This window comes from Mesoplodon mirus, assembly GCF_964341445.2.
Source record: "Mesoplodon mirus genome assembly, chromosome: 8".
Taxonomy (NCBI): domain Eukaryota; kingdom Metazoa; phylum Chordata; class Mammalia; order Artiodactyla; family Ziphiidae; genus Mesoplodon; species Mesoplodon mirus.
Window position 1 is genome coordinate 8617539 of NC_138984.1, and position 24767 is coordinate 8642305.

The window sequence follows — 24767 nt, forward strand, 5'->3', positions numbered from 1 at the left end:
GTTTATTACAGTCCCCCCAATATTAAAGAGAGCTCTTAAGAATATAACTTGAATAAGGGTCATGAACTGGTTCAACATACTTAACTAGTGGTTTTATGAATTATAATGAACGCTGCTACTCTGTAAAAATGAATGTATCAAAGATGAAATAACCTCCCTGGCACGCTTACAGCTATACAACACATTTGTTTCATTGCTTTCAAGCACCAGTGCTGGAGGCTCAGAATAAGTCAATGGGAGGAGGACTCCAGTCACAGCAGCAAGCAGGTCTACTGAGCGGATAAGATGACATGCTTGGGAGAGTAAAGAGCAAGCAAGAGGTAAGTATTTAACAAATAAATATAGAGTTGATCTAAAGAGTTTTCTTTTTTTTCTTTCTTCACAAACTCTGCTACCATAATCTTTTATTTCTATTCAGTGGTTAAAAAAACCAAAATGAAAAATTTACAAATGTTAAAGGGGAGATTTTTAATGTGGGATTTGTAGATTTTATGAATAAATGATTTAATCTTCCTCTCAGCTTCCCCTCCTTCCTTCGGAAACTGGGAAGGTTAAGAAAAAAATTACTACTTAAAAGCAAAAAAGAACTGGTTCAAATTTGGCATAAAGCGATAAACATAAAGTGATAAATTTGGAAAATATTTGTTGCAGAAACATGCTTTCTTTGAAAGATGAAATAAGTAAAAACAATTATCAGGATTCTAGTAATACTTATTTTCTCCCCTTCTTTCAAACTAAAGGAGTTCTAAAATGTTTTACAAAAATGGCATTTATATCAGTATTAAAATAAGCCTGCTCAGACAAAATCCAATTACAAATAAGGATTCCTAGCTGGTAAATCATTTATTTATACGTTAGGGGGGCTTGGAGTGTTTCTAGGTAGATGGCCAGTGTGTATGAAAAGTTCTATTCAGAACTATTTGGTGCTCTGATGTTTCTAATCTTCTGTACATATTCTAAAGTAAAGGTAAAAAGACATTCAAGGATCAGGAAACATCTAGGTTTTTATTATACCACTGAAAAAATTAATATATTTCGTTTCATTAATTGGAGCATACCAGGCATACGTTTATGAGGATTGGCTGCATTGTCACAAATGCACAAGAGACCTATTGAGAAGGGTGGGGCTACTAATAAATTCAACTGTTTTTTTAAACTGGGTTTTGAAAATAAAGAAATAAAATAATGCAATTGACATATTTTATATCTAGGGGGAACTCTCTGGCATTCAAATTCAAACTCGACTCCATCACTACAAGAAAAAAAAAGAGGGAGAGAGAGAAACCAAAAATATAGTCTTTTTTTCACAGCTATCAGTTTCTTTCACTAAGCCTTCTGAAACCGGAACCTCTGCAGAATATTAAACACTCGGGCCTTACCTACAGACATGGACAAATGTATGTATGCTCTCATTTTATAGAACTTGAAATTCTTTTTTTAAGGAAGGAGTCAACTTTGGCCTTGAGTGTTTGGCATGGGTACAAAGGCTTAACAACGCAGATGACTAGCTTAGCTACTGACCATGCTGACCACTGTCTGGAATCAGAACAAATTAAAGAAAAACAACGAATGGCTCTCTCTTATAGAATATTCGAACAACGCACAATTCCTGAGCACATTTTGCAGAGCTCATTTGACCATTTAATATCTTCTAACTGGTCTGGATTACAGACAGAATCGATACCAGACGAAATGAAACAGATTGTTGAGGAACAGGGAAATAAGCTGCGCTGGGCAGCTCTTCTGATACTCATGGTGATAATACCCACAATTGGTGGAAACATCCTCGTTATTCTGGCTGTTGCACTGGAGAAAAAGTTACAGTATGCTACCAATTATTTCCTAATGTCCCTGGCAGTGGCTGATTTGCTGGTTGGATTGTTTGTGATGCCGATTGCCCTCTTGACAATAATGTTTGGTAAGTATTTCACTTTGTTCCTGCCATCAAACCACCGAACTATGGTATACTATTAGAGAAATGGATACTCATTTAATCTTTAAATATGGACTTGGACTATTTAAAGGTACAGTGAGTAAACAGTCCTTCATTTTTCATCATTTTCCATAGTTGATAATCATTTTTAAAGGGCGAAAAATAATTTCTTGGAAACAATTCCATTCCCTCCTCAGCCACCTAACAAAATCATTTAAAAAGTCATCCAAGTTAGCAATATTCATATATTCTGCATATATTACCTAAAAATTATTGTGAAGAACAGACCTATACTTTACCCCATTACTGGTACTTTTTTTTTTTCTTGATAAAGCAATATCTAGGACACTGCTGTGACAGTTAATGTGCTGGATTAATTATTAATAATAAGGTCTCTGAATCACTAAATTCCAATATAAATCTCTAAACCCCAATTTAAATTGGAATTGTTCTAAAAAGTTTTGTTATATCTCTTTATAGTTTGTGTACTTAAGACTTAAACACAAGTCTTACACATGTGTCTTGTTAACAAAAAACTGTGTTTAGTTGCTGAAGGAATGGTCTGGCTCAGAGCATCTCAAGAGATGATCCATCTGTTTAATTTTTATGATTTCTGACCATCTGTGTCCTTGATATATGTTAGAGGAATCAGACCTCTAAGTTACTAAAATAAGGGATCAAAACCTGAGTTATTACAATAATTTAAAATATAATTAGAACTAAAATCTTAGTTGTAATATCGATAAAAAAGATAACGATATTAAAATGATATAAGTAGTTTCCTATTCATGCATATCATCTCTAGTTAGAGAATCTGGGTGAAAACAAATAATTCTGATGATGAATTATGAGGGCTCTTAAGAATCAGCATTAAGAGAATATTTAACTTATTTAATGCTTGACATTAATTGATATTCCATTCATTAACTGCTTAAGAAAAATTATTATTTGTAGCAGATAGGGCTTCTTGGAATTGCTTATATGGTGAAGATAAAAATATTTCAGGTTATAGAAGTAAAATTTATTAACTAGAATATATATTAGAAGGTGAAGAAAAACTGCCATTCAAACTATTGTATTCAGGTTTAAATGTTACTTTTTTATAAGTAAGTACAGAAAGATATCTAAAAGTAAGTACTTGATCCCCCATATATAATCAGATGGTGACGGGCTAAAACTTCCCATTCTAAATCAATACTTATCCAGGCTTTAAATTCTGTGGCAGGACATGCAGTAATGAATAAGGTCTTCTGCTTTAGAAGACTCTCTAATCATTAATATTGCCTGTCTATACTCCTCCCTTCTACAAATTTGCAACCTTTTGAATATTCTAGTGCTATACATAACCATGGAAAATAATTAGGAAATCTTACTCTAAAGGAGAACCTAAACAATCTTAATTCTGAATAAAGTTTAAAAGAAATAAATGAGGATTATGCAGGAACATTTATGCATATATGGTAAAGACTGTATAGGCATTGATTCAAACTCTTATCTCCATGCACACAATAGTTTAATGTGTCAAATCACTCTTTAAATTGTGCTTTGCTAGGCGTACAAAAAATGTTAAAATGCTCGTCTCATACTACCACAAAATTTAATTGACGTTATGTTGAATAAATGAAATTAAAGTGAATTTTAACTTTAAAATCCATGAGTCCATCAAACATACTGTGGTAGATACTTAAATCAACAGCTAAACAGTTAAGGAATCCTAAAAGGCAAAGTTTCATGGCATTAAAGTAAGCTGACAAACAAAACACGAAAGCAGACAACAGTGATAATCCCATGTATTCCACAGGAAAACAGTAGGTATATAGCAGCTGAAAACTAAGTTTATATTTAAATATTTGGGGCCCAAGATATTCTTAGCTATAAGAGTCAGCAGAAAATCCAACATATTTTAACACAAAATATGCAGAATGTCTTCCTATGTCTGAAATAATTATTACATTTTTAACCTCATTTCCTTCTTTCAAATGTAAATTTTTAATTACAAAATAAACTCTTTCATATACTGAAACACTTCTACTATCAGTAATTAAACTATATAGAAAGGTTAGTAGATTTTTAAAAATAAACTAACCTGGGAACTTAACCACTATTTAAAATATTACTGCATTAATTCATTATTGAAAACATTATTCTATTTCTATGAGAAAATGTATGAGAAAATGCATGTTGCCCTCTAAAAAGCTTCAAAAGGATGCATTCATAAATTGGGAACTGCACATATTATAGATGGGGACCTGACTTCAAATACTAAGATTTTTTGATAGCCTTTCATGTGTTAACAAATACTAAGACTTTCTAAATTAATGCATTTATAAGAATTTCTGTAATCTTAAAATGCAGGAGTAGATTTTGTGTATTTTTCTCTCATTATAGGGATAATCTTCAGAACTTCTGAAGTCAGTACAAACAAAAGTGTCCCTGGCTCTGTAAACATAAACAAACTAATTACACTATGAATGACATAAGTTATTTTAGTTATCTCAGGGAAATTCAATGAAAGTAACACTGAAACTTTATATTCTAATAAAATGTAGTTTAAAAAAAAAAGGAGAGCACTGAAAAATTTAAAGTGGCTTTTCCACTGAGAAACATTTTATTCAACCAATAATTTGTATAATATTTGATTATATATTATTTGAATTTCTATTTTTCCAAGATTATTACAACTGGCAGGCATAACATGGTCTTTCAAATTGTGCTACATCAACTTTTCTGTCACTTCTTCCTCTTTGGGAGCATTGGACTTAACCTTTACTTTCCAGTTTTTTACTGTCTTGTCTATAATTCTTAAAAATCATGATCACAAATTAGTAGCTTATAACATAAGGCTTGAAGTTGCCTAGGTTAGAAATACTTGAGTAGGACACAAAGGAAAACAGAACATCATATGCCAATATAAAAAAGACAGATTATTCACAGTTTAAGAACGTCTCTGAACTTTGCCTTCTCTCATGAAATAAATGATTAAAAATGTAAAGGGAGCAAATATAGCATTTGGTCATTCATTGGTCATTACTAGCTTATTTACAACAAGTTTTAATCCATGTCTCATGATCTGTAAGTTGAAACAGTATCTGTGGTACAGTTGAAAGAGGGTGTATAAAATGGCTGAAAGATGGGGGTTTGAAGCAAGATACCCTAGGCTTTGAATCCTGGTTCTCTTGTATTGGCTTAGGCAAGTCACTTAACAACATATCAGAGTTCAATCACCTTGTCTGTAAAATGGTTATGCTACATCTTCCATTGCCAATATCCTGTGAAATTGTCAAGTAGGTCCCAGCACGTTTTAGGCACTAATAATTGGCAAGTATCAGTACAACATGCAAAGGGTTTATATACTTAAATAGAAGATTTAGTTTGAATGTGAGTTTCACCAGAGATGAGATAAATGTATAGCAGTAAAAGAAAAAAAAATCAGTTATTCATTTATGCAGTGAAATGCTGCTCTACCTAATTCTTAAATGAGGGAGCAAAGAAATTAAAGGTACTTCTTTTTGGAAAGTGGAAATTTTAAAAAACCAAGGAAAAATTTTCATAAGTATTAAATCACTCGAAATGCTTAAAATACTATATTGGACATCTAACCCCAGGATATCTCATATGCTCAAATGTAATGAAAAAACAAGAATAACAAAAACAAAGCAGAAGCTTCGTAATAAAAATTTAAGCACTGATCTAGGTCTGTCTTTTCCAGAAGATAAATATAGAAACATAAGAATTTCTGAGATTAAAAAAAACGTGTACTTGAAAACTAAGTCCTTTTTGGACATTAGAGCCATTTAGGATTTGTCCTGCTCCAATACATTCATGAACTATTTACCTCAACGAACATAGTGCTCTTGGAATGGCTTTAAAAATAGCCTTTAAATCCTCAAAAGGGAAATCTTTTATGTGCCAGATTCAGAGATTAATGTCAATTACTTTCCAAAACAAAAAAACAAAAAACAAACAAAAAGGCATGGCAATGTTTGGCAATGCACATAGGTTACTTATGCTTCTTTGCCATAGTTAAAATTCAACTTTAGTAAAAGGCATACTTTCATGACAAATTTAATTAAAAGTTGAACAGTTAAACATGTTCTCATGCCCTTTTTTTGAAGTGCAGTTTTAAGTTTAATTGGATGCACGCACTCTTGCTACAGCAGGCAGGAAGACAAACATACCAGGTTTTATACTGATGATATGGCTCATTGTTTCTAAGTGGGAGTGTTTTAATGATTGGGCTAGTTGGCTAGTTTCTGTCAAACAATAATAGTAATAAGAACTAACATTTATTGAGTGCTTTCTCTATGCTAGATATTGTTCTAAACACTTTACATGTATTATTGCATTTAATCCTCAAAGCAACTCTATAAAATCATTATTATTATCATCCCCATTTTACAAGAGAGGACACAGAAATAAGTAAGTGGCAGAGATACAATTTGAACCTAGGAGAACTGATTCTAGAATTCACACTCTTAACCTCTGTTACTCTGCTTTCTTAAATGAAATGAGAAATTATATCAACCAAAACTATAATATTTGGCAAAGACAACATTTATATCTTGAATAACTCGATCTAACAGGAGGGCCATAGGATTTTCTCTAGGGACAAGGCAGAACCCAATATTTTTTTAAGCTTATATTTCATGTTAAATGATACAGAATACGTGGGTCTTAACCAATACTTGCATGAATCCTTGAAATGACTGCCAGACATCTTTTCTGAGGAAGATATAAGACACAGGTCTAAGAAGTTACTGAACCCTCCCTGGGAGACAAATAGAACGTAGGTAACTGAACGGCAATTCTACCACCCCTTATGTATGACGGTACTTACAGCACACAAGTCTTCATTTTAAACAAGGTATTTGTGCTACTAATATTTTTAGGTAAATAACGAACTGTCCATGATCCAAGACTCATTTAAGACTTGTTTTGATCCTATAATTATCAATTTGTAATTAGTTTAGGCACCCAAGGAAATGCCATTATTCAAACATTATTGGAAGTAAATTCCTCTTTGAGTTTAATGAAGTGGATAGGGCAACGAGGTGGGAAACGGGATTTGTTTTTCAGAGAAATTTTGTGTGCGCTCTTTTTGTGGGACAACAAATACTATATAATTTAAATGTCTTCCCCTTTCTGTATTAGCTTTTATTAAAAAAAAGTCTAATTTAGAGCCCCAGCAGTAATTAACTTAGTTTAAGTACCTGATAACTTATTTCCCTTAGATTCTTTCTTTCTTTTTATGTTCCATTTAAAATAATACATTACATTCTTGTGGAAATAAGTTAGACATAATACGTTATAACAAATAAATGAAATTATAAATCCTTAAAACAAATTAAAACTCCTAATAAAAATAACATATAAGTTTTTGAATAGCTAACCTATCTCACCATACCAAGTTAACCTTTTTCAGTTACTCTGAATAGTAAAAAATCTTTCTGACCTTGAGCCTATCAAATTAATACTATTTAGAATGAAAATATGTGGACTAGAAAAAGTCCTTTTATAAACTGAGAATGTCTAGAACTGTTTTTAACTTGTATAAATTATTGCATTATGTGATTTCTACTTAGGCAATTATTTTAGCTTTGTATGAAAGATTTCTATTTAATGCAGTCATCTGTTACTTTTATATTAGTTTCATAAAAACAGTCTATTCACTAGTATTTCATGAAACTTGGAATCATAAAGGTTAATCAAAAAGATCCATCACTCTTAATTCTAAACCTCAGTCTCTTTCTTTCTTAAAGAAGTTTCTCTATCATGTTTCAACATCTCTACTGTTATCAATTAAGAAAGCACTCAAGTAATAAAATTTTAATGATCTGCATTAATTTTAATAGCCACTTTCTGTTCCAAAATTGGAGTTTATAAAATAAATTCATTATGTTGGAAAAGGAGGCTAACAAGGTTTCACAGGTTTAACTAAAACCAGCACTAAAGAGCTTTCCCTCTTAGCTCACAATGAGAAGTATGTGGGTCAGGCAGTTCAATTCCAAAGACATGTACTTTTCATATGAGAATTCTATTGTGGTTTTCTAGTCAGGGCTACTAGATTTATGACTAGAATTTTCCAGACCTTAATTAAAAAAAATATAATCCATAATTAGAACAGCTAAATAGGCAAGTTTAAATTTATTAGCAACCCACTTTAAAAGATGATGGAGAGCATGCATTTAAAAAAAGGAAGCCTAAGATATAAGACATTAATTATCTGCCTTTTAAAATCCTTAACTATGATTAACATCTCTGGTTGTAGCTCTAGGCCTGAGTATTTTTCTACTTCCTACTCAGTTCTAAATCTGAACTTCAGGATAGTTTAAGATGAAGCCTCACTTCAAGTAGCTTCCACTGCAAAACTATCTGTCATATATGATTCTTTCCACTCTAGACCATAAGTTTGCTTAAGCTCAGGTCAAAGAGTACATTGCTGCCTTTGTTCAAGGTCCTTTTCCACTAGTTAACAGGAAAACTGAACACTGCGGCTAAGAGGGAGAAAGTCTGATTGATTAGATTCATTCTAAACACAAGTTTCTCTGCCATACTTTATTTGTTTATTTTGAGCCGTCTTCCATAAGTTCGTTTCTATGAGGAACAGAGTGCCTATCCTACGCCAGCAAACTCAATACACAACCTTTTCAAGAAAGCAGTGCTTCTCAAACACTAATCTGCATACAGATCACCTGGGTATTTCCTTCAACTGCAGTATGATTCAGTACCTAAGGGATGAGGCCCAAGAGCCTGCAGTTCTAACTAGTTCCTAGGTGATGCTGATCCTTGCTGATCTGAAGAGCACACCTTGAGTAGCAAGGTCCCAAAGAACACTTTCAATTAACATTTAAATTTTGATAAATAAATGCTCCCTCTCATATTCAAAGACTTAATTGTACCAGAATTTACTCATCTGCAAAATCAATGATACAATCTCTAAGGTCTCTTCCAGCTCAATGACTATAATTTATCATCTCTGTCCCTTATCCCCACCCCCAATTCAGTGAAGTAGGAAAAGTCTGATTAAAGTAATTTACTTAAAAGTTTGAATTACTCCTTTCACCTAATGCTTTAAATCCTTTTGAAAGAATCTGCTGAACATGGAACCAAGTACCAAGGAATCATTTATCCTTTTTCAATAAAAAATTCATACTGAATTTTTTTTTTTTTTTTTTTTTTTTGCGGTACGCAGGGCCTCTCACTGTCGTGGCCTCTCCCGTTGCGGAGCACAGGCTCCAGACACGCAGGCTCAGCAGCCATGGCTCACAGGCCCAGCCACTCCACAGCATGTGGGATCTTCCCGGACCGGGGCACGAACCCGTGTCCGCTAGCATCGGCAGGCGGACTCAACCACTGCGCCACCAGGGAAGCCCCTGATTTTGTTTTAAAAAGAAATATTTTAATATTCCTATTAAGAATGCCACATACCAACTCTGGAAACAGAAGGCACCAAAAGGTGCATTTGTCAGCCTTGCTACCTACCTTTTCTTGTGAAGTGTCCAAATATTTTTCACTGAGATCCTACTTGAGTCTTGAAAAAGACATATTCAAGTCTATCTAAAACCTCTTTCCCTAAATTATGGTCCTTTTTTGGTCTGGGATACTAACCTTTCTCCATCCCCCCAGGCTTCCTGAATTTAAACAGTTTACAACTAAAGGGTCTCTTGGTACTCTGAAATCCTGAGATAGTTATCTTGGTTCCCCCCTTCAATTATCTCAATCATTTTATACCTGTCAAAGTCAGATATACTCGCAAAAACCAGGAAAAGAAAAGTAGTTTACATGTCAGTGGACATACAATTAAACCATAAAAAGGGTTTATACAATCTCATATGTATGACATTTGTTCTATACAGGAGGAATTTGCTTTTATAGCAAGTTCTAAAATCTGTGTGTGTTTGTAAAATGGATTCTAACTGAAATACTCTAGGACAAACGCTATAACAAATTTTAGTTGTTTTAAGACTGCAAAATTTAGTAGTGAGTATAGGTATAATGCATAGTGTATCACATTCATATATGTATGAATACTCATCTAAGTAAATTTATTGGAAAACTATCATAACCCAAACCTGAAATTTTTTAAAAAGTTAATATTTCTAAAGTGTTTCAGACTGTATGAGGTAGAGAATAAATGCTTTTTAAATAAGAATTTATTAAATAAAGTACTATGCTTAATAATGAGATTTTCTTTTTAAACCAAAGTCTGTACTGCTTATTACATCTCCTTGCTTGGAGTGAAGGATGCACTATATTGGAAGGGTAACAACCCACTTTTCTTTGGAATAACCTGAAGCCATTCCTTTTGCAAACTTTATTTAAGAACTATTTCTGTCAAAAGGAAAACTCAAGTCATTCCACTTAATTATTTCACCAAATTAGAGTTTGCTATAAACAAGGATCATACTGCTAGTTAATGCTAGAAGTGAGCCAAAATCCCAGGCCTCACTAAGACTGCCATGCTAATATTATTTTTGCCACATTATATTGCTTCCTCTATTTGATAAATGTATTTTTTTAAATACAATAGCAGCTTAAAAATAAATTTTATCTGAATAGTAAGGTTAAGTTCCAGTTGCAACACTGTATACATTTTTAAAAGATCACAAAAGGAATACACAAAAGAGCAAAGGTCAAAATAATGCTAAAAATGCTAAACTGATTTAGGAGAAGAGCTGTAATTATTATACAAAACAGAAAATGTATTTAAAGGGTACCATCTACAGAAATGTATTTAATATTACTGGACTCCATTATCTGAAGTCAAACATTACCTTGGAGCTTAAGTCATACAATTTCAGATGAATTCAGGAAAAGGTTAAAAAATATGTATCACTTAATTAAAGGTTGCCATTTTGACGAGAATATGTTTTTGTTTTGTTTTTCTTTCTTTCAGAGGCTATGTGGCCCCTCCCACTCGTCCTATGCCCTGCCTGGTTATTTCTTGACGTTCTTTTTTCTACTGCATCCATCATGCATCTCTGCGCCATTTCAGTGGATCGTTACATAGCCATCAAAAAGCCAATCCAGGCCAATCAATATAACTCACGAGCTACAGCATTCATCAAGATTACAGTGGTGTGGTTAATTTCAATAGGTATGTGGGGAATGTCAGGGTGTGGGGTGGTGTATATAGCCTTTGGTTCCATTTGGCTAGGAGATTACCAGGCCTGGTAGACACTGTTACACCAACACAAGCCCCTCACAACATTACATTCATCATATAGCTTCTAAAGCACACTATCAGCAAGAAGTGTGAAAAAGCAGAAAAGTTCAAGGCTTGATTTTGACATGCAGGAAGACTAAATCTGAAAACAGTTTTCATATTTGTCAACTGGTCATTAAGGTCTGGGTAGCATGCAGAATCTTGAAATTTTATTAAAGTAACAACAATTAAAAAAAAAAAGAAATGCAACTTAAATCACACCTAAGAAGATAAATAGGAAAAGAGGAAAAAAAAACAAAAACAAAAAGAACCCAAACTTCTTGTATGCAGGTATCAGAGTTCATATATTCGCCTTGGAAACCAATATGTACGCAGACTAAAGGCATTACTGTTTAAGTGTTTTGAACATGTTTAATTTCAAGTTTTAAGAGAGATACAAACGATGTTCAGAAATAATTTTTGGGAGAAATCATATTTCTTCTAAACTGTTTTATGCCCCTGTGCCCATGTTTAATACTCAAAGATAGCTGCTATATTAGAGTAACTTAGCATGAAGTGCAGCATAAATGATAACTCAAATCTTTTAAGTAAGTTAGTATCAGAAAAACAAACAGATTCACAACGGTTACTATGATCACTAACAGTTTGCCAGCAGATTCACTTTCTCCTAGTAAGGAAAAATTCAAAGAAGAAAAAAAATCAAGAGAGACCTGAAAATGCTAAAAGGAAAGCAAGAAAAAGATGTGACTTCTCTCCCTAATCAGAAAAAAGAACACTGGGGGAAAAAAACAAGAATCCAAGACTTTGAAAATGACCTTTATATTCCTGGAATAAAGATACCAAGGCCAACCCTCTTTTGAAAAGTTTGGAGGTAAAACTAAGGACTGTTACTAGTCTGGCTTGGGAAGAAATTAGGGTCAAGGAAAAGTCTACTCAGAATGGAGATATCTGCAAGTAGAGAGAAAAGGCTAGCTTTGGAGACAGAGCCTGATTGATAGAAGAGGCCCCTAAAAAAGAAGCTACGGAAAGGGCATGGATGGGTGACAACTGCCAAAATTTAGAGTGGAGAGAAGGAAAACTAAAGTAGTTCATGTCAAACAACCCATACCTTTTTGGTAAGCTCAGTGTGATAAGGGAGAAGGACAGGGAAACGGTGTGTGTTGGGGTAGGGTGGAGGTGGGGGGTGGGCAGGGGGAGAGAATAGGGCAAAGGTAGAGGGAAAATAGGAGAAATGGCTCCTTAAGAGAATTAAAACATTGAAATTGAAATATAATCAAGCCAATAAACAGCCTGTTGGTAACTCAATCAAGGCTGGATGACATGAATTTATAAATTGATCAAATTTATAGAGTACCTATGATATGTTAGGTACTAAGAATATAAAGATAAATAAGAAAAAGAATCTTTGCATTCAGGAAGATGGACTAATACTAAGTGATATGTATACAGGAAGAAAAGAATAAAAAGATGACCCCAAATTTACAGCTCAGAAGGATCTCACAAATCTACTTTTTCCTTTTACAGATGAGAAAAGAAACCTAAAGGTTTTAAACAGTTGGCTTAAAGACTTAACAGCTTTTTAGCACAAAGGCCAAGATAAAGGCCATTTTCATTTCATCACACTTTGTGTTGTAGAACCAATGACAATTTAGTGACTTTGTAAAAGAAAAGGCGAGGTTAGTTCAGTTTTTAAATTCTGCAAAGTGCTAAAAAAAAAAAAAAAAAAAGAGCTCACTTTCTTCTTCTGGATTTACAGTTATCCTAGGTAACATCTGACAACAGTAAGGCGAAAGGAGAATAAGAGGGTAAGGTATAAAAAATACTAGTGAAAACTTAAATGTCATTGACCAACAAGCTGGTTGGGAAGGTAACCTGAGCCTTGATGGGAGTTAATGGAATGTGAAAAAAGAGAAGGAAGGATGCACTAGACGTCAAGATAATTGCAAAGAGAAGTAATGAAGATTAGCAGGACAAGAAAGGGAAATATCAGAGTTCATGATTTTCGATATGGGCCAGTTTTTTTGTTTTTAATTTATTTATTTTTGGCTGTGTTGGGTCTTTGTTGCTGCATGCGGGCTTTCTCTAGCTGTGGTGAGCGAGGGCTGCTGTTCGTTGTGGTGTGCAGACTTCTCATGCAGTGGCTTCTCTTGTTGCGGAGCATCTAGGCACACAAGCTTCAGTAGTTGTGGCACACGGGCTCAGTAGTTGTGGCTCACGGGCTCTAGAGCACGGGCTCAGTAGTTGTGGTGCACAGGCCTAGCTGCTTCACAGCATGTGGGATCTTCCTGGACCAGGGCTCGAACCCGTGTCCCCCGCACTGGCAGGCAGATTCTTAACCACTGCACCACTAGGGAAGTCCCTATGGGGTAGTTTTAAGTGGACTTATGGATGCATGGCTTCAGGAGTGCATTGGAGTTGAAGAGTTCAACAAATATAAAATTAGGTGTTAGAAGAGTAATAAATGGGATGAAGTCATGGAAGATGATAGCAAGGTTAACAGTGGATAGAAAGCTAGAGCAAGGGGCTGAAACCATTAAGGAAGACAGACATATATCCTGGAGGTTGGTAGATGATCTGGATGGAGAATAGAGTGGTATAAGTAGCTTAAATAGACTTGAAAAGGGAAGTGCTTTGGGGTGGGGAAAGAACAGTGTAATGATTACCTGGAAGTAACAGGGTAGAGGAGGAGCCAGCCAAGTTTTTCTATAAAGGGCAAGACAGTAAATATTTTGGTCTTACAGAAGCTATATGGTTCTGTCAGAACTACTCAACTCTGCAGCAGAACAAAAGCAGCCATATATAATACATTAACAAATGGGTGTGGCTGTGTTCCAATAAAGTTTTATTTACAAAAACAGAAGGCAGGCCAGATTTGGCCCTTGGGCTATAGTTTGCTGACACCTAGTGTAGAAAAGAAAGTATACAGAATCCTCTTTCTGGTGTTATACCTGAGGAAAAGTAGAAAAAGCAGTGGCCTCCATTAGAAAGGGTTTGAGGAATATATTCTTGTCAAGGTCTCTTTGCTACCATAAAAAGGCTATGCAGATGATAGGAGTACTTTTAGATTCATAAAAGTGAATTCTTTCATGATACTTCCTAGAGGTGTCTAAAGATCAATTAATTCAGACTTATTTTAAAGTATTTGCTGTTTCAAAGGGAAAGGATTAGGGTTAACCCTTGTGCTGTCTTGCTAATAAGCTACTTCACTAATAAACAAGGTCATATTTAAATACCTACTTCACGGTATTTAAAGTATAATAAAATTAGCATGAGGTACATTTCTTTCATTTTTATAGAGGAACCTTCAATCTTGAAAATAAATTTCATGGCTTCCCTGGTGGCGCAGTGGTTAAGAATCCGCCTGTCAATACAGGGGACACGGGTTCGAGCCCTGGTCGGGGAAGATCCCACATGATGCGGAGCAACTAAGCCCGTGCGCCACAACTACTGAGCCTGCGCTCTAGAACCCGCAAGCCACAACTACCGGGCCCAAGTGTTACAACTACTGAAGCTCACGTGCTTAGAGCGCATGCTCTGCAACAAGAGAAGCCACCGCAATGAGAAGCCCGCGCACCACGATGAAGAGTAGCCCCTGCTCACTGCAACTAGAGAAAGCCCGCGCGCAGCAACAAAGACCCAACACAGCCAAAAATAAATTAATTAATTTTAAAAAAAGCAAGCAAATATCATGATCCACTCGCTCTCACATTTTTAAGCAGCACTTGAAACTAAACAATGAACCCTGAGTCTTCCCTAAGAAGTCAGAAAGAAAAGGTTAACAGACATTCACAAATATCAAAAGATAAAACTGTCTGTTAAATGAAACTGTGTAACCTCAAACATTATAAAATAGGTATCTACTCAGAATTAAGACACTGCATGAATGTATTCTTAAGTCTCTTTAGCTCAGCTACACTGGATGTTAAGATAAAAGCAACTTCTATTCTGAATTCTTTTCCTTAACTTGGGATAGATCAACGAACAAAAACAGATAATGAGAAATGGAGAATAAATGAAGACATTCTCTACTATTTCATGTATACACTATGGTTTTAGGGAAGCTTTAATTATAAAACTAAAACCACTAACCAATCTCTTTAAAAACAGCAGGTTTGCTTACTTAGGTTCTATTTGTCAAATCTTCCATTGATTTATTGCTTGACAGATTCTGCATTGTGGGTACCAGGAATTACAATACACTAATAGGGTAAAGTCAGTAAGATAAACTTTAAAAGGACCTAATCTAAGAGTCAAAGGTCATAAAGTAACTCAATTTATCTCGTTTCTTCTTCCTTAGGCATTGCCATTCCAGTCCCTATTAAAGGTATAGACACTGATGTGGGTAACTCAAACAACATCACTTGTGGGCTGACAAAGGATCGTTTTGGCAATTTCATGCTCTTTGGCTCATTGGCTTCCTTCTTTACACCTCTGGCGATCATGATTGTCACCTACTTTCTCACTATCCATGCTTTACAGAAGAAAGTTCACTTGGTCAAAAACAAGCCACCGCAACGCCTAATGTGGTTGACTGTGTCCACAGTTTTCCAAAGGGATGAAACACCTTGCTCATCACCAGAAAAAGTGGCAATGCTGGATGGTTCTCACAAGGACAAAACCCTGCCCAATGCAAGTGATGACATACTTATGCGAAGAACGTCCACAGTAGGAAAAAAGTCAGTACAGACCATTTCCAATGAACAGAGAGCCTCAAAGGTTCTAGGGATTGTGTTTTTCCTCTTTTTGCTTATGTGGTGCCCCTTTTTTATTACAAATGTAACTTTAGCTTTATGTGATTCCTGCAACCAGACTACTCTCAAAATGCTCCTGGAGATATTTGTGTGGATAGGCTATGTTTCCTCAGGGGTGAATCCTCTGGTCTACACCCTCTTCAACAAGACATTTCGGGATGCATTTGGCCGGTACATCACCTGCAATTACCGGGCCACAAAATCAGTAAAAACTCTCAGAAAATGCTCCAGTAATGTGTACTTCCAGAATCCAATGGCAGAGAACTCTAAATTTTTTATGAAACATAGCATGCAAAATGGCATTAATCCTGCCATGTACCAGAGCCCAATGAGTCTCCGAAGTTCAACCATTCAGTCTTCATCAATCATTTCACTAGATACACTTCTCACCGAAAATGAAGGTGACAAAACTGAAGAGCAAATCAGTTATGTATAGAGTAATGGCACAGTTTTTATGTAACTAATATAATGATGAGTAAGATAAAGAAGATATAAATATACCAAGAATTACATAAAGAAGAACTTTATATCATGTATCAAAAGCCATCTCTTTAAATTAAGAATTATGTATTAAGATTATCCAATTTTCTTTATTTGGGCAAAATTATTCTAACGAAAAAAATCATTTTTGTATAGTTGTAAATTAAAACAATCCAGTACACTAGTTAAATGTTAAGATAGTCAAATGAAATAAAATTAAATAAATCAATAAACTTCTGGCTTACAAAAAAACAATGTCACCATAAGAATTTATTTAGTTCCTAATTGGATGCAAAGCTATGCTAAGAATGAAATAAACAAGACAAGTATTAACCTTGTCTTCAAGGCATTAAAGACATAAGGTATAACACAGAACAACAGTGACAGGAACAGAGGACTAAAAATAAGTGCATAAAATAATGATCACATCTGAAGGTGAGCTGAGATTGCCATTCACAGTCTGGCTTAGTTAAATGTAGTCACAATTTTGCATGGATCAGGAAACTGTCTTGATGGAAGGGGTAGGGAGAGTAGTTGGATATCACACAAAGTGACACGGTCTTAGAACTAGAGCTGTTTGTTAGATGGCTCACACCAGGCATCTACTCAGCAGAGGTGGGTCTACTGGAGGAGGAGGAGAAAGCAAATGAAACCAGTCTTGGGTACCTAAACCTCATTATGTTTCTCAAAGAGCCTGTGCATTATGTTTCTCAAAGAGCATGCAATAAGGCATGGGACCTTATTAATCCAGGGACCTACATTTTAATGATCTTATAAATGAGATCACGGCTGCCTAAGCTTCCCCAAAGACTTGGTTGAACTTCTGGTACAAAATTTTTTATTCATCCTTTTGTTACTTTACTTTGCCCTACTAGATCTGGAATAAATCCAATCTATGCCGTTTACTAACTGATTGAATTTACAAAAATACTTGATTTCTCAGTTTCCTCATCTACGTTTCATAGGCTTCTTATGAGAATGAGTTCATGTGGGTACTCTGTAAATGGTAGCCAATTCTATTTACTTTGATATTTTAATTTTTAAATTATTTTTGGCGGCGTTGGGTCTTCGTTGCTGCGCGCGGGCTTTCTCTAGTTGTGGCGAGCGGGGGCTACTCCTCATCGCGGTGTGCAGGCTTCTCACTGCAGTGGCTTCTCTTGTTGCGGAGCACGGGCTCTAGGCATGTGGGCTTCAGTAGTTGTGGCACGTGGGCTCAGTAGTTGTGTCTTGTGGGCTCCAGAGCGCAGGCTCAGTAGTTGTGGTGCATGGGCTTAGCTGCTCCGCGGCATGTGGGATCTTCCTGGACCAGGGCTCGAACCCGTGTCCCCTGCGTTGGCAGGCGGATTCTTAACCACTGCGCCACCAGGGAAGCCTGTGATATTTTATTTTTATGCTACTCACATAAATGGTGAATAAATTTAGGCTGACGGAATCTGTAGTGAGGACGGCCCATGTCTTAACCTTTCCTTTTCAGGTTGACCCATTCTTATGCCTCAACCTATTGCTCCATCCTTGATCCCTTCCAGGCAACACAGTTTAACAAAATTATCACAAGAAATATGCTGGCTATGGAGAAGCTCACTCAGCATAAGGGAACCAGGTATATAAAATTCAAATGGCAGAATCCTTTCCTAGAACATGGTTCTATTACAGACCTTATGGGCTCTACGTTATCTGCCAGAAAGAGTATACCGTACATATTTAACACCTAAATCATTAAAACTTTAGGCATTTTTGCCACAACTCTTTCTTCAGCAGTGTTAAGGGTGGATTATCTCCACGTGAAAGGATGCTTAACATCACTAATCATTAGAGAAATACAAATCAAAACTACAATGAGGTATCACCTCACACCGGTCAGAATGGCCATCATCAAAAAAACTACAGGGCTTCCCTGGTGGCGCAGTGGTTGAGAGTCCGCCTGCCGATGCAGAGGACACGGGTTCGTGCCCCGGTCCGGGAAGATCCCATATGCCACGGAGCGGCTAGGCCCGTGAGCCATGGCCACTGAGCCTGTGCGTCCGGAGCCTGTGCTCCACAACAGGAGCAGCCACAACAGTGAGAGGCCCGCGTACCACAAAAAAACAAAACAAAACAAAACAAACTACAAACAATAAATGCTGGAGAGGATGTGGAGAAAAGGGAACCCTCTTGCACTGTTGGTGAGAATGTAAATTGATACAGCCACTATGGAGAACAGTATGGAGGTTCCTTAGAAAACTAAAAGTAGAACTACCATACCACCCAGCAATCTGACTACTGGGCATATACCCTGAGAAAACCATAATTCAAAAGGAGTCATGTACCACAATGTTCATTGCAGCTCTATTTACAATAGCCAGGACATGGAAGCAACCTAAGTGTCCATCGACAGATGAATGGATAAAGAAGATGTGGTACATATATACAATGGAATATTACTCAGCCATAAAAGGAAACAAAATTGAGTTATTTGTAGTGAGGTGGATGGACCTAGAGACTGTCGCGCAGAGTGAAGTAACTCAGAAAGAGAAAAACAAATACCATATGCTAACACATATATATGGAATCTAAAAAAAAAAAAATTCCTGTCCTAGGGGCAGGACAGGAATAAAGACGCAGACATAGAGAATGGACTTGAGGACACAGGAAGGGGGAAGGGTAAGCTGGGATGAAGTGAGAGAGCGGCATGGACATATATGTACACTACCAAATGTAAAATAGATAGCTAGTGGGAAGCAGCCACATAGCACAGGGAGATCAGCTCGGTGTTTTGTGTCCACCTAGAGGGGTGGGATAGGGAGGGTGGGAGGGAGACAAAAGAGGGAGGATATATGGGGATATATGTATATGTATAGCTGATTCACTTTGTTATACAGCAGAGACTAACACAACACTGTAAAGCAATTGTACTGCAATAAAGATGTTAAAAAAAAAAAAAAAGGATGGGTTATCTCGAATAAGAGGCAAAATAATTTACGCTCCTTAAAAAAAAAAAAAAAAATTCCTGCCTATTTTGGTTCCAGTCTCTAATATGAAGTGTTTGGCATATGTTAAGATTTACATTCTTGCCAAGTCAGAGATTAAGTTTTCAGATATCACTCCAACAGTATTCCAAACTGTGTCTTAGGTATCTGATGGCATATAAAATTGTTTCAGAAAATTTAAATACTAGAGATGGCAATCTCACTGGCAAAGCTCTATCCCTAGACAATCTAGATTAGAAGGAATATCTTCCCACATGCTCTATACTGACTTCAAATTTGTGTATGTGCTTAAACATATGCATACCCACAGAATTAACTATAAGACCTTTAAGCTGTTCAGCTTCAATTCCTGAAGAAAAATTCCTTGCTTACAGTTAGCTGAGAGCTAGTTAATGAGAGATCATTCTAGTATGTCCAGAAGATTCTAGAAAAAAGAAATACAACTCCAATATAAACTATTCCTGAAAAAGTACAATACAGCACAAAATTTTTAGCATTTTGATACATAACTGATATTTCTATTCTAAAACATTTTAAGGAAATCTATATTTAAAAGCAAATCTTGAAGTTAACCACCACTATGGCAACAAAGAGCCTCTCTTTTATAGTCCTACCTTCAAAGAAAAGGAATAGATTGTACCTATTTAGAAGAATAATTTTGAAAACAATTTTCTTCACTCTATTCCATATTTATTGTTAATTGAATGCGAGGGGAAAACAAAGATGCAGACAGAAGATAGAAGGAAGAATTAAAAAAACAAAACTAAAGGAAGTTACAGCATCCAGACACTGAGGAGAAACAGAAAACAGCACATAGAGAATATGTATCAAATTGATATAAAATTGTGAATGGAGATATTGTAAAGGTAATTTATGCATTTGGTGGTAACTATTTGACTGCTAGGGTTCCTTCAAATGCTAAGGATCTATGATGATGCAACATATTTCTATTCAAGAAACCATGTTTTGTGGTCTAAAAAATATCTGCACCAAGAATCTCCCTCTGATCTTGTGAGATCCATCCATATCTGCAAGTAAATTAATGTATAAATTGAGAAATATTTAGTGTTATATTGTAAGCTTAAGTCACAGCAAAGATGATCGCGGATATCAAAGATTATCTAATTTTAAGAAAGGTCTATATCAGATCATCAACTTGTTCACCATTATAGCAACTTAATTTTAACAAGTATATAAAAACTAATACTTCTATTAGCCTCTTTCTTCATTTTCCTTTCCGATGTGAAGATGAAATAATTCAGATGCTGTTCAATTCCAACTGAGTTTTCAGTCAATGCCAAGCACAGTACTGTACAGAGTTGTGATAATAAATCTGCTGACTAGACTAATAACAATGGACCCACGAATCACCTATTTACTGGGTTAAAAATACACTAGGTTCATTTCAACTTGGCAAGGATGTTTTTCAATTTAATTTTCTATTCTTATCATATAGATTATGAACATATAACCCACAAATACCAGGAGAAAGAAACAGTGAAAATACTACAACTCCCTGGACTATCCTAAGAATAAAGGAGATAATATACATGAAAATTTTTAGTTTCCTACAAAGACAATTTCACCTTAGTTGCTGAAGTACAAATACGTGTTTACTGATATGTTTTCAGTATTTGTGTCCAATAAGTACACTTTAAAAGCAGTTTTAAAAATTAAGAAGAAATAAATCCTTAAAACACGATTCAAGGGGGCCAAATGTCTGTGGTTATTTTAAAAGTGACATTTAAAAGGGAAGAAATGATAAAATGGAGCACACTAAGAAAGCAACCAATGACACATCAGAAAACACTTACTAATTCTTAGGATACAGGACAGAAACTTTCCAAATATTAAACTTAATAAGGAAATTTGAGATTAAAAATGTTCTATCACAGCCACTCAGAAAGAAGGCGCTCTGAAGGAAAGGCATGGTAGAGAAAGCATTGGTCTATCCTGAGACCTGTTTTGAATTTCTGTTCTACCATTCAGCTCTATGACAACAGGAAGTTTTGTTAACGATTTTGGAATTCAATTTTCTTCTCTTTAAAAAAAATGGGAATACTGTTTTATTTCTAAGGTTTTTTTCACCTTTAAATATTATCACTCCAGGGAATTGACAACAGTCTAAAATTAGAGAACTTGGTTTTAACTGCAACTCCTTAGACAAGTTGATTACATTTAATTTTCTTCATCCATGAAGTTTTAGACAAAGTTACCTCTAAAGTCTTTTCCAGTTTCTACTTCTTATAAGAATCATATTATGAAGAAAAAAGAAAACAGCAGCAACAGAACTCTGAATGGTCCCTTAGAAATAATGAGCACAAAAACAACTCATTAGCTGGATCTGAGTATCCTAGGTAGTAGAGATCTTAGCAAAGCCTAAAAGCAGCTCATGGAAGACATCTGCTGCTGAAACTGGGAATTGAGCACATGTGTAAGCTACAGTAAATACAAGGGCAGAAATGAATTTTGATAATTAGAGAGCAAAGCACTGTCAGGTTAAAAATGGAAGAAAAACAGTTTTCACGAAAGCTCAACTTCCTAGGTGGCTGATTTATATAAAATATAAAGTGACTAACAGGAACAGTTAGTAGCCGACAATGAATAGATAAAACAAAGGAAGAGACCATCGTGAGTAGGATTCTTTATACAGGCCAATAGTTACTAAGGGTACATCTAGAAGAATATATTTTCCATATACAAATTACCTAGTTTTCCAGTAAGAATTAAAAAAAACCCCTCCCTGAATAGCAATAATAAAACCATTTGTTTTTGGTTTTCAACTGTGTCTAAACTCTAGAACAAAAATAAGGAAAGGCTAGCATCACAGGTTGGCTAGAATGATATGCCAAAGACGACAGGAAGGAAACAGGACTATTCAACTTCTATTTTGCTTCCATCTTTTGTCTCAGGAGAATGCTTTTTAGACCAGAAAGATAGAAAGTAATGTTGTAAAGACTGATCAAAATGCAAAACAGGTGAAGAGACTGGTGCCTTAAATGAGTTCAAGTCTCTAAGCTAAATGAATCACTTCCCTGAAACAGAACTTGTGAATATAATTGTAGAACCACTGTTGACAAATCTGAGCAAAAACAGAAAATGGCAAAGATACAAAAGGACTGTACGTGGCTAAATATTCCAACGTTCAAAAAGAGATAGGACTCAAGAAATTTAAACTATGGAGTCTGCTGTAGATCTTTTGAAAAAATGTGGAATAGCTTAACACAAATAGGTTTTATCAGATCTCAGAAAAGGAATCAATGAACACGTGATACTTCTATGAATTTACTAAAAACAGTAATCACCAATTAACCACATAATCTGTTTTAGAGGTACCAGACTAGTCGATCTGTATAAATACTACGTCTTTAGGATTTAATGAAAGTTCTGTAGTGTCTTGGTGAACAAGTTAGACAAATGAGGGTTAGAGATAATACAGTAAAGGAAATTAGTATTTTGTTGAACAACCTCCTTCAACAAAACTGACTGGTGTAAGGAGAAACCTATTAACATGCTATATGGATGTGTGCTTTGCTCTTTTATTCAACATTTTTATCCACAATAGGAAAAAAATATTTAGTGCCTGCAGTAAATGGTTAACTTCCTATCTTGCATCTTAGAGAAGGTCCTCTAACCAGTTCACAGTGGATGTTGAGTAAATACTTGTTGGAAAAAATATATATACATATCTATACCAAAGATTAAAAGTACATGAAACTCATCTTACATGCACCTTCAGAACTTATTTTACTGTAATTTCACAAGTAAACTCTAATAAGCAGCGCCCAGAAACGAGCTGAAAGAAATACTTGTAATGTTCCTATGTTGCATTTTAAGATAAAGCACCTTAGCGAAAAGAAACAGTGTATATGAGATTGGAGAGGAGAACTACTCTAAGAAGTACTACTGCATCTACCACCACTAACTATTACAACCGCCACTACTCATACACACTTGAATAGCACTTACTAGTGCCAGATACAGTTCGAAGGGCTTTAGACATATTAATTCACTTAACTGTCAAAAAATAGTCTTAGGTACTGTTACTATACCCTTAGGAATGCGAAGTTCAAAGACGCTAAGTAACAAGCCCAAAGTCACTCAGCTAGTCAATGACAAGGCCAAGATTCAATCCTGGCAGATTGGTTTCAGAGTGTGTCCTCTAAATCACAACCATACTACAATGCCAAGGGCACCTCCAAATGTTTCACTCTTTTGCATTTAAACAAAGCCTAATACCTTTCACTCTCACTAAAGAGCTTCAAGAACTCATACAAGTCTGTGTGACAGACAGCATCCCTTCTGAATTACCAATATACCTGGGAAGCGGACGACTGCTTCTCAAAGAGCATCTCAGACCCTCAAAACACACTGGCCTCTGTTTCAGAGGAACAGTACTAACTTTATTGTTATATGGTCCTCACTCTGAACCTAGACATACTTCCTCAGATATTTAGCTTCTGTTTAATTACTAACTACGTATAGAAATGGAATGTAAATAGAATCAGAAGTTAGAAATTATTACCTGAAGAGAATGAACCCAAGTGATTCTACTGCCGCCCTCCTGACATCGTCATTAACATCACTTACCTAGGAAAAAATTGCAAGGATAATTACATTATACTACATGCATCCTAGTACTACATTCATTACATTACTAGAATAAATTGATATGAGAGGCCCACATCATTAAAATGTAAACTAGATCTCATTAGCATATTACCATAGCCACCTCCCTAATTCATGGTTTCACTTTCAGCAGTTTCAGTTACCCACAGTCAACTGTGGTCTGAATATTTATTAAATGGAAAATTCCAGAAATAAATAATTCATAAGTTTTAAATTGCATGTCATTCTGAGTATTGTAATGAATCTCACGCCATCCCACTCTGTCCCGCCTGGGATGTAAATCATCCCTTTGTTCGGTGTATCCAAGTTGTACAGTCTATCCACACGCTAGTCACATAGTAGCCCTCTCAGTTATCAGACTGATGCGGTATTGCAGTGCTTATATTCAAATAACCTTTATTTTACCTAATAATGGCCGCAAAGCACAGGCGTAGTGATCCTGCAATTCAGGTATTCTCTTACTGTGCCTAATTTATAAGTTAAACTTTATTACAGGTATGTATGTATGTATGTATATGAAAAAACATAGTATATGTACTATCCGTGGTTTCAGGCATCCCCTGGGGGTCTTGGAACATATACCCCGTGGGTAAGGGGGGACTACTGTATTCCTCTATTAGAATGTCTTACCCCAATTAAGAAAAATTCATCTGAGAATTTCATTTCAAGGCTTAGAAAAGCCTTTATAGTTTGGTGAAGTTTAAGATGCAGGGCTACTTCTAAAGACTATTTCAGCTCTACCATAGCTTTTGTGGGCCACGTTGAAAATCTCACCATTCCTTCAATGTTGTTTTCAAAACCATATGTCCAAAACTCAAGCAAAATACAACCATCTATAACAT

General features: G+C 35.6%; 2 protein-coding genes across 2 annotated transcripts in view; one reads left to right on the top strand and one right to left on the bottom strand.

Moving 5' to 3' along the window:
- The window catches only part of PSMD1 (proteasome 26S subunit, non-ATPase 1), a 105105-nt gene that overhangs the window by 54964 nt on the left and 25374 nt on the right, over nt 1-24767 (bottom strand). Inside the window, exon 16 of the mRNA XM_082630016.1 lies at nt 23822-23886. Coding sequence (XP_082486142.1) covers nt 23822-23886 — 65 coding nt within the window. The remainder of the gene's footprint in view (nt 1-23821; nt 23887-24767) is intronic.
- HTR2B (5-hydroxytryptamine receptor 2B) lies at nt 1443-16286 on the top strand (the record flags this gene model as incomplete). The annotated part of the gene is made up of 3 exons (XM_082631564.1): nt 1443-1918; nt 10830-11030; nt 15397-16286. Exons 1-3 carry the CDS (start codon nt 1501-1503, stop codon nt 16284-16286), a joined length of 1509 nt encoding a protein of 502 aa, XP_082487690.1. The 5' UTR covers nt 1443-1500.